We start from the raw sequence: 10,768 nt of genomic DNA, 5'->3' as shown, positions 1-10,768 counted from the left end.
AAACCAGTAACTACAGCCATTCCAGTGCAGAAGGTCAGCAGTGGAATTCTTCACTCCTCCACAATGCAAGTACACTGAAAATTGATGTCACGTCATCTATAATTAAGGTTTGGCACATATGCACAGCTGCCATTCATACACTGTGCAAGGCTTAAGGGAACAGCAGTCCATTTCAATATATTAAAGAAAACTATCATCTATTTATACATTGGGGGGGGGGGGGGGATCAAGCTTCAGTCTGTATCCACTCAGAACTCGGTGACTTCGTTCCAAGGGGAGTTCTGCATGTGCAAGAATTGTAAGACAAAAGTCCAATAGTGGTTATGTTTATTTGACTGAAGTAGAAAAAAATTATTAAACTATACAGGCAGAAGACTGATTGTTCCTATCTGTGGATAGGAACAATACAGCCCCCCGCAAGGGTTTCTCTCATCCCTTTTTGTGCTTGCACTTGCTTATTTTAGTCGATGCACCTTCTTGCCAAAAAAGTAATTCTTAGAGAAAGGAGAATGCTTTACTAAAACCAAAAAAGTAGGAGTCCCAGCCTTTACAAAGTACCTGCAAGGAACACAAAAAAGTCATTCATCATCCTCATTTCTACCCCAATATTACACAGAGTGAAAGCTTTGGCCCCACGTCAACAATTAAAAAAAGTTGGCTTCAGGGGGGCTGATGACAAGAATTTTTTTTTGCTGAATTAGCAGCGCCTGTTATATTGATGTCTGTGCACGTATGAGGAGAGTGGTTTATGAATCAATTCCTCTCCCCACAACTTTTCTAATTCAAATTAAGATAGCCTTGTCACCCTGAACGTCACATTCATCCTGCCAATTTAAGGCTGCAATAGGCCAGGTTAGTGGCAAGGATTATGCGTGCTGCTGAGTTTTCTGGAATGATAGTTAAGATGCAGTCCTGAGCAGCAAGATTCCAGGGCTGAGTTTTTACTGGTGACTTTGCAGCGAGATCTCTAGCTGGAAAAGAAGTGGTGTGCTGACTCAGCACAGTATTCCTTCCCTCCCCACATACAGAGGATAGATTCTTTTTTAAATCTAAAGGCACATGCTATTTTTTGTTATTTTACACTGCAGGTTAGGTCAGCCTGTCAGCTTCTTAGGAGCTGAAGTCAGTTTCTTTATCAGCATGGGGTTTTTCTGGATCTCACATGCACACTGGGTTGTCAGCTGCAGGCTGCTCATGTAGATACAACCATTTTTAAATGGTACCAGGCACTTGATCCCTTCAATACATTCAGTCCACTGAGTTCCATGCACTTGATTTTTTCAGTGTTAAGAAACAGTATTAATAGCTGTGTGTGTGTGTATGAGTGAAAACAGCAGAGCAATGATAGTGCAATTTTCATGTAACCCACTGAGGTGTTAAGTAAAGTGGCACAGAGGTAGCTTTCTGCTGTTTCTGCTCTTCCAAACACACACACACACACACACACACACACACATTACAGATGCAGACTAGCGCGCTCTCCCTCTCGTGTGGTTTATTCCCCCCTTTGCTTATGGATACCAAAAGTCTGACTGGGAAGTGTGATTTGTTTTTTAAAAAGCCACTTAACCCTGTAGAGGCGGCACCTGAATTTTACATGGAGAATGTGACTCTACTTCTCCTCACACTACAGATGAACGAACAAAATGCTGTTCCAGGCCACTCGCTCACCTTTGGTGCTGCAGCACTTGTAGCAGTGTGTTTTCTGTGTTCAGCTGGTACATTTCTTCTCTTGCTTCATCTTCAAAATAAAGCTGGATAAAATTTGGTATAAGATGAATATTTAAGATACCTCTGGCTTGCCTACAGGTGTACTGGGGACACTAGCTAAAAGCCTGCTGAAAGATTTGTCATGATCACACACATGGCCATACAACAGAGCATCTGCATGTGTGTCCTCTAGTCTCTAAAATGGATGTACCATTAAGGGCTCTTAGAGCTTCATCTACCTAAAAGGGGCTGGGGGGGGGGGGGGGGGAATCCAGAGCTGTAGAAACCTTTCAACAGCTTGTTTTGTATAGATTGCAGGTTTTTATTTATTTACTATCTACATGGCTTTCCCTATATAAACCAATATATATTTGATTGGTTATGACTGCTCTTGCCTAAGACTGTCTCCAGCCAAACAACAGTTGCATTAAGAAGGTGAAGTGCTCTGCCTGTCAATGAAGTGATGGGGTTATGGGAATCAAAGCTTTGGGACCACTTTTTAAAAACAGGCTAAATTCATCCGTGGTGTCACTTCATTACAGTTACCCAAGGAATAAATTTAGCCTATTTTGTTTAAGAATCATTATTACAGCAGCTATGTCTAAAACAAAACTTAGCCCAACATATTTAAGCCCCTTAGATTGCATATGCTTGTTGGCAGTTATCAACAAAATGTCCATCCTGATAAAGTAGTGCCTGAGGAATTATCATGCTTTTGGAAAGGACTGCTCAGTGCACCAAGGGCCATCAATGCTGCCTGGGGATATGAAACTGTAGTGGGAAATAACTATCCCACATACTTGTATGCGAGTAATTCATGTTGGAATATACTGAAAACTACTGGGTGAAGTCACAACTAATTAAATTCTAAATGGTTAATCTCATCAAGTCTCCATACGTAATAGCATCCAACTCAGAGCTAGGCTACTTAATTCTAACAATTACCCCTATGCTCTTCTACCATGTATTAGTGTACACATTATTTTGAACACTTTTCACTAAATTATGGATTAAAAAGTTATTAGGTTAACAACCTACTGGTCTAATTCTTGCTTATTACATACATGGGAATCCAGGCAATAAAATATCTCATAATAAAAATATAAATCGAGAGAGAGAGAGAGAGAGAGAGAGAGAGAGAGAGAGAGAGAGAAGAATTTTCACATTCTTAATTTAAACAGTGTTGTGTTTAAAGCTACAGTCTAACAGCTACAATAAACTTAGCCTGGAAATGTATGAATGAATGTGCGGCCCGCACCCTCACAAATGTAAACAAAAATGTTACATATATATTTTATAGACTTAGTAAGCTGCTTATGAGAAACTAATTAAAAAAAACAATGTACATCTGAAATATAAAATAGAAGAAAGGTCAAATTTCCTACCTCTAGATTGCTGGGATGATATTTTCTTTCCGAATCCCAAGGAGGTAACTCAGCAAACATCACCAGTATATGATCAATAAATCTAAAAGCCAAAGTGGATCTTGTTATGATCCTATTCACAGCATTATACAGCATTCAGTAGCTACTATAATCCATGCTAATAAATCTACTAGTTCAACTTCTCTAATTCATACATTTAAATATGAATGATGGCAAAGATGACAGTAGTAAGCAGGTTAAACAATAGCTTAAAGACTACCGTAATTATCTGATTATGTTCAGGCCAATGTAAGTTTCAGAAACATACTCTTCACATACTGAAGTTTATACTTTGCTTTAAACACATACTTTCATTAACAACCTTCACACCATTAATGTTACCAAGGTGACCATTAATCTTTGATTTCAGCCTTTTCAGGGATACTGCCAAGATAAATGTTGTATATTTATTTAAAATCGATTTTCCCTCTCTGTGTTACTAACAATGCCTTAGATCAGAACAAAAAACTTTCAAAATCTAATTTACATGTCACTGTTTATGCCGCCTGTTTACTTTTTGCACTTCAGTGATCTCACATAGTGAAACTGCTCTGGTTTGTCATATTCACTTTCTTGGATCTTGAACACAGCACAATGCTCTTGCTTTCCAACATTAGGACAACATTAAAACCCCTTGTCTAACCATCTGCACTGCGATTTAAAACAAAAAATAATCTATTAATATTACGTTTGGTTAATACACATGCCACCATTTATGTTATGAATTATGTTATAAATTTGAAGTTCATTAACTTGTAACCCTGCAGGGCTATAAACTAAAGCTCATACCACGAGAAGGGGAGTTTCCCCCTTTCCAATGTGATGCAGCACTCATTTCTAGCCTTGAGTTAACAGGACAATATCAGGTCTCTAAGAGCTATTTTAGGTCATTTTTGGAGGTGTTTTATATTTATCAGCTTTAACTTCTCTCTTCCTTTGAGACCTGCACAACTGGACTCCTGGTACCTAAGGCACCTGGTGGCTTCAAAACACTGTCCTGATTAATTCCTAAATAGTTTTCTTGTAACATATGTGGTATACAGCTTTCAGTGATACATGCTTGAGATAACCTGTCACTTTTACATGACTATCATTAGATATTCCACACTCCTCCCCACTATGAATTCATAAACTCTAGATTTTGGCCTTGAACTACTTTGGAAGTCTGGTGTTATTTCTGCAATGAAACAGAATATCTGATATAATCATTATTTCACATGAAGTAGAAATCACCTGGAGTCCTCGTGAAAAGCTGAGATGAAATCTGTTTGCCCATATTCAGGATACAGGAAGAGCACAGGCCAGTTTAGATTGCCATTATCATCTAAGTAGACCTTTGTGCCCGTGGCACTATCAGAACTCAGTCCATTTAAGGACATCTCAGCCAGACCATCTGATATTTCATCTTCCTCCTTAGAGGCCTCTAGAAACAGCTTGATATTCCTTTCCTACATTGAAAGAATCAATTTGAGAACATGACCTAAAAATCAAAGTTTAGTCACTTGAATATCTACATATGAAGAACAACTTTTCAAAAAGACAACTTTTAAAAGAGAATCCTAAACACATCTCAGGCCCATACCTTTATAGCCGTGAGTAAGACCTCCTTTTGAGACTGTTCCTTCTTCTCCTTCAGTTTTGCTTTCCTTATATCCCGCTGTTCAGCTCGCTGCACGTAAGACAAGTTTGCATCACAATCATGTGAAATAAGTCAACATCCCTCATTACTCTATTTTACTGAAAAGCTGCGAAACGAATTTGGGTCACCAGAAAAATTATGGTCCCTCTCATTGCATCTCTTTACAGTGACATGGCTAGGAATCACCATTCAATTCCACTTCATGGAAATGCCAAGTGATTTTTTTTTTTTAGTTTTTTACTCACACTTTGTCCGTTTATAGCACCTTTCTTCCAAGCTCAAAAGCTCTCTACAACCATTAATTAAACCTCTGACATCCCCTGTGAGGCAGGCAAATACTGTTATCCCCATTTAACAGAAGGTTAAAGAAGGTAAAATTATGCTAATTCCATGCCCAAGATCACACAACGGTCATTGAGAGACAGAAATGAACCCGGGACTCCGGGGACCTAAGTCCTTTGCTCTAACCAGCAGACTATACCTTTCAGGTATGGGAGGAAGCATTCTCATTCTGTGAAAATAGTAGGGAATACCTGGCTAATTTCTGTCAATCATGATTTAAGAGGTCTTTTTCTTTCCCTACAAAACCAAAGCCATAATAAGCAGTTTGGTCTCCAATATGGCACCATGTCCCTTGTTAGTTACAGTGATGTTGGCTCCACTAGCTGTAAAATTGGATGCACTGAATTTGGACAAGACCGATACTCAAATGTTAAAGATTGGAAGAGACCCATTAGGCCATCCAATCAATCTTCCACGATCTTTAGATCCTGCTGGACAGAAACTGTAGCACTCTCTGGAAAAAAAAAAGATAATTAGCATTTATACGTGCCTTCCATCTGAGGATCCCAAAGTGCTTCCCAAACATGAAGTGGGGTAATGGACTAACGGTCTGATCTGGCATGGTAAATCCTATATTGCCATGGGCAGGTTTTGTTTTGGTTTTTACCTTTAATTTGTCAGCTTTGGCTCTCGTTTCCACAAGTTTCTTCTCCTTCGAATCTATCCTCAGACCCTCCTCACACCATGCCATTGCTTCAGGGAAATTCTTTAACTCCAAATGACACAAAGCTCCTGAAAGAAATTTTAAAAATTCTGACACAGGACCAGTGTATAAATCTATTTATACTAGGGGTGGGCAAACTTTTTGGCATGAGGGCCACATCTGGGTACGGAAATTGTATGGCGGGCCATGAATGCTCACGAAATTAACAATTCAGAGATATTCAAATAAATTTTATTAAATAAAGATACATTTTAGTGGAAATAAACATAAAACCTTACGTACTATTATAAATATACCATCATACCAACGTATTACAATAATTAAACCGAACTTACCCCCTTTCCACGCCCTCGCTCTCTAGCCTGGATTTGTTGGGCGTAAGTTTTCAGTCATTGAGACTCATTGAGATTCACCAGCCCCCTGCTCTCAGAAATCTCCTCCCACGTAGGTCCAGACAGCCCACAATTTTGAAAACCGCCACTGAGCACTACCTGGCTAACTACTCTTTCTTTTATCCTCAACAATGGAAAATTAACACTACTAAAACATCAGAGTCACCTAAGCCAACAAGTAGCAGGCATGTGGGCTTGCACATTCCAGGCTCTGATGGCACATGAGGCGTGTTTAGGTTGTGCAGCCGGAGTAACATGCGGGCTCTCACGCCAGTCACGCAGGTCCTGAACATGCGGGATCCTCCAACCCTGCTCCCCGGCTGAAGCGCCAGAGCGGGGCAAGCGCTGGAGTGGAGCAATGGAGCTCGAGGGCCGGATTAAAAGGTCTGACGGGCTGGATGCGGCCCACGGGCCGTAGTTTGCCCAACCCTGATTTATATGAAGAGTAGTCTATATTCCCCTCAATATAAACAAGCACAATTATGAGGTTTAATGACTTCATTGGGGCTATTTAAAGTAGCAAACACCATGCCTGCTAGCTTGCTTTCACAGGATCAGGCTCAATGATAGGATTTCAGCAGGGGTAGCAAGGAGATAAGTGAAACAGACGTCTCTGAACATTGGCCAAATTCTCCGACAGTGTAACTGCACTGAAATCAATGGAGTTCTATGTCTTTGCAACAACTTTAAATTTAAATTGCAGCATACCTTTTGGAGCTTTACTTTATTAAAGATTTAAGACCTGTCTCTTCTAGGAAGAGACCCTGAAGACTGAAGTAACAGAAATGGGATGAAATTCAATAGTACAAAGTACAAGGTCATTCACTTTGGGTCTAATAAGAAGAATTCCTGCTAAGGGGCTCATCAGTTGGAAGCAACAGACGAGGAGAGAGACCTGGGCGTGTTGATTGATCAAAGATGACTAGGAGTCATCAATGTGATGCGCTGTGAAAAATGCAATCCCAGGATGTATCAGGAGAGGCACTTCCAGTAGAGATAGAGAAATATTCAATGCTATTGTACAAGGCACTGGTAAGACCTCATCTGGAACACTGTGTACAGTTCTGGTCACCCACGTTCAAAGAAAGATTAATTTAAAATGGAACAGGTGCAGAGAAGAGCTTCTAGGATGATCTGGGGAAGGGAGGGCCTATCTTATGAGAGGAGACTGGAAGAGATTCAACCTAGCAAACAGAAGGCTGAGACGGTATATGATTCCTCTCTATAAATACATTGGGGGGCAAAGAGCTATTTAAGCTAAAGGACAATGTTGACAAATGCATATAAACTGGCCATGAACAAATTCAGGCTGGAAATCAGAAGAAGGTGTCTCACCACCAGGAATGAGGTTCTGGTACAGCCTCCCTATAGGAGTTGTGGGGGCAAACAATTTAAAACTAATTGAGAGACAGCAGGACAAATTTATGAGTGGGATAGTATGACAGGGAGAATACAGTGAGTCGGTAATGCACTTCTGCTTATCAGACATTCAAGGTAGATAAACAAAACTATATTATAAAATGGAAACAAACTAGCTAACTTATAAAAAGTACATTTAGTCAAACATAATAAAAAAATCGGAGTCTACTGATAAGAACAGTATGTAACAAATTATCCTTACATAGCATTTTGAAGCCTGGTCTTTTGATTAGTTAACTTAAACACCCATGATCATTGTGTTATTTTACACAGAGCAAAATACTCCTTGAACACAATATAGTTTTGCAAAATAAAGTGACCTCCCTTAGTTAATCTGGGTTTAGCATTTCAAAATTACCTTTGAACTTCAAAATACTGGCATACTATCCATTTGTTTTTAAAATCTTACCCCTTATTATTGCTTTGAGATGGTTGGGTTTTAGCTTTCTTGCAGCGATCACATCACTGAGAGCAGAACGGTAGTTGCCTACACAAAGCAAAACCTGGGTCAGAACATTTCACATGAACAACTTCTAAAATCCAAGTAGACTTGAGGGCAAGAGAAATCATTAGGCTGAGCCACAGGACAATGCATATTCTATGACCACAAGACAGGTACAGATGGAGGTTGCACATTAATGACAATAGAAATAAATGATTGGGGTAAATCTGGTGCCCAGAAAAGTGAAGGATGGATAACAGGAGCTAGGACAGACAATGCACAAACTGCTACATTTAACATACAACAGATTGCCCTCACTATTTATAACTTCCTTGTTTTGTTGCAAGGATCTCAGTGGGACCTATGAAAATACACAGGCCTACCCAAAATCTGATGCACATGTATAGTTATCTGTCTCCTTATCTCTTCACTATAGAACCAGAGTTTTATCACTGTCCTTTCCTCCCGGCACCCAACCCCTGACCCAGGTTCCCAGTGTTACTGCCAAGCGAGGACCATCATCAAATCACCTCTAGGAATTAGCCCAGAAAAGCCCAGCATCAACCTGTTCGCTTCACACTCCTCCCCAAAGCACTTTGCTTTGGACACAAGTTTTAAATTTAGCAATGTGCAAAACAGAAGCTCCAAGATTTGACCCCTGCAAAAAGAGTCAGAGCCACAGGGATGGCCCCTTATGTTGAACAATCTGCTCGACCTTGTATTTAGCTGTGACTCTCTGAGTACCATTCCCAGACCTGAGGAAGAGCTCTGTGTAGCTCGAAAGCTTCTCTCTCACCAAGAGAAGCTGGTCCATTAAAATATATTACCTTGCTCACCTTGTGTCTCTCAGAGCCACAGGGACACTTCATGATTGTCTGAAAATCTTTTGAAAGTTTGTAACAGTGAAAGCACATGACATAAATAGGCAAAGCAATTTAGTCATTTTTGGTTACACAGAATCTACATCAGACATAAAATGCAACATAGGACATTACCCAGATAAAACTGTGCTGCAGCTCGGTTAGTATAAAGCACAGCATTCAAATCTTGGTCACTGCATTTCTTTTTTAACCCTTCAGTATATGAGATTACAGCTTTCTTGTAGTTCTTTTCCTTGAAGTATTCATTCCCCTCATTCTTATAGGTGTTTGCTTGCTCTGCAAAGACAAACAAAACACCTTTCATTGTACAATGCAATCAATAGATCACCCCTGCCTATAACCTTAGCATACCTAAAAATTCAAACACCCCTTAGATACCCAATGCCCACTCACAGAAAAGCAGATATCTAGAACCCACCACACCCACCTACAATTAAATCCTCAAATCCCAAGGATAATTCCAAAGAGCAGTAGCACAATACCAGAATGGTGTGAAAGCAAAGATTTAAATGTCCATGAAATTATGAAATACCTTCAGGAGATCGATCCTCATCAAAAATGATTGACTGAAGGCATGCCAAATCAGGATTCTGTTCAGGATCAATTTCAGCAGGGGATTTCTTCATAAACATGGGGATCTTGTCAAATTCCTATTAATAACAGCCAGGGTGGAAAACACAATCATAGAATTGGAATTAAGTCCACATTTTGGAAATCGTTAAGTCCTTATCAATATGGCCTTGCAAAATATTCTCTTCAAGCACATCAACCCAGTCAGGGCACAGGTAGCCCAGTAATACATTGAAGGAACGGACGAAGCCATTCAGAGCTCACCCACATCTCTCTGGGAGCAAAAGCCCCTCATCTGAAGGAAAGATGAGTTTCTCTGTCAGCATTTCAATGGGACATTTCATATCCCACACAAGATTTTTTCCCTCCAACATTTCTTGTTCAGCTTGTCCCAGCATTAGGCTCACAAACGTTGGTGCCATTTCTGCCTCTTCATTAGGAGAGATCCACACTATTCTCCACCGCCCAACATGAGCTGACAACCGCATTCAGAGAGAGAGAGAGACACACACACACACACACACACACACACACACCTCCCATCTCTGTCAGACCATCACAATCCCTCTCCAAAAGACAGGAGACCCCTCCCTGGCCCAGGCAGGACACCCGACCAATACAGCACTTTGCACACCTCCCTCACTAGGGACAGCTCCTTCCCCACCACCAGATCCCTCTGCCCCAAGCTCTACCGACGAGACCCCCTGCCCCCAAACACCCCTCCCCATCTCCAGGGATAGCCCCCTCCCCCCATCGCTAGGAATCAGACCCCCCCGCTGTCCCCAACACCAACTTCCATCTCTAGGGACAGCCCCCGCCCCATATCTCTAGGGCCGAGACCCCCCCAACACCCCCGCTTGCAGGGTGGCCCCCCGCCCTGTGGCCAAGGCCCCCGGCCCGCACCTGCTCCCAGCTCTCCGGGTCGAAGCCCCCTGCGTAGCGCTGGGTTTGGGATTTGTCTAGGAAGGCGGCCAGCCCGGCCTCCTCCGCCTGTCCCGCAGCCGCCTCCATCGGCTCCGGCTCCGGCTCCAGCTCCGGCTCCAGCTCCGTCCGCCCTGCCGCTCGCTCCCTCCCTCCTTCCTGCCGTGCAGCCGCCGCCGCTTCCCCCGCGGCCCGGCCCGGCGCCCTCCGTTCCGCCCCGCGCGGCGCCGCCCGCTCCTGCCCCAGCCCCAGCCCCAGGGCGGCGCTTCCACTAGGGCCTTGGCCAACTGCTCCCCGGCACGGGACAGCCCCCTCCCCGCGGCCTGGGGATCAGGGACAGCTCCTCCTGCCCCATACAAACCCC

General features: G+C 42.2%; 1 protein-coding gene across 2 annotated transcripts in view; it reads right to left on the bottom strand.

Moving 5' to 3' along the window:
- Window positions 1-310: 310 nt before the first annotated feature.
- Window positions 311-10,768, bottom strand: part of LOC112120548 (tetratricopeptide repeat protein 4) — a 12,590-nt gene continuing 2,132 nt past the window's right edge. The window contains exons 1-10 of one of the 2 annotated variants that reach the window (XM_024219666.1): window positions 10,387-10,514; window positions 9,446-9,563; window positions 9,028-9,189; window positions 8,000-8,077; window positions 5,723-5,847; window positions 4,717-4,803; window positions 4,368-4,582; window positions 3,096-3,177; window positions 1,672-1,754; window positions 311-558 (exon numbers count right to left, since the gene is read on the bottom strand). In XM_024219666.1, the coding sequence (XP_024075434.1) occupies window positions 456-558; window positions 1,672-1,754; window positions 3,096-3,177; window positions 4,368-4,582; window positions 4,717-4,803; window positions 5,723-5,847; window positions 8,000-8,077; window positions 9,028-9,189; window positions 9,446-9,563; window positions 10,387-10,494 (1,161 nt within the window). In that variant the 5' untranslated portion in view covers window positions 10,495-10,514 and the 3' untranslated portion in view covers window positions 311-455. Of the gene's footprint in view, window positions 559-1,671; window positions 1,755-3,095; window positions 3,178-4,367; window positions 4,583-4,716; window positions 4,804-5,722; window positions 5,848-7,999; window positions 8,078-9,027; window positions 9,190-9,445; window positions 9,564-10,386; window positions 10,515-10,768 lie in introns of those variants that run through there. The other variant, XM_029911594.1, reaches the window with a different exon arrangement.

The sequence above is a fragment of the Terrapene carolina genome, unplaced genomic scaffold, assembly GCF_002925995.2.
Source record: "Terrapene carolina triunguis isolate 2854851 unplaced genomic scaffold, T_m_triunguis-2.0 Scaffold103, whole genome shotgun sequence".
NCBI classification, from domain to species: Eukaryota; Metazoa; Chordata; order Testudines; family Emydidae; genus Terrapene; species Terrapene triunguis.
This window is presented reverse-complemented; position numbering and strand designations above follow the sequence as displayed.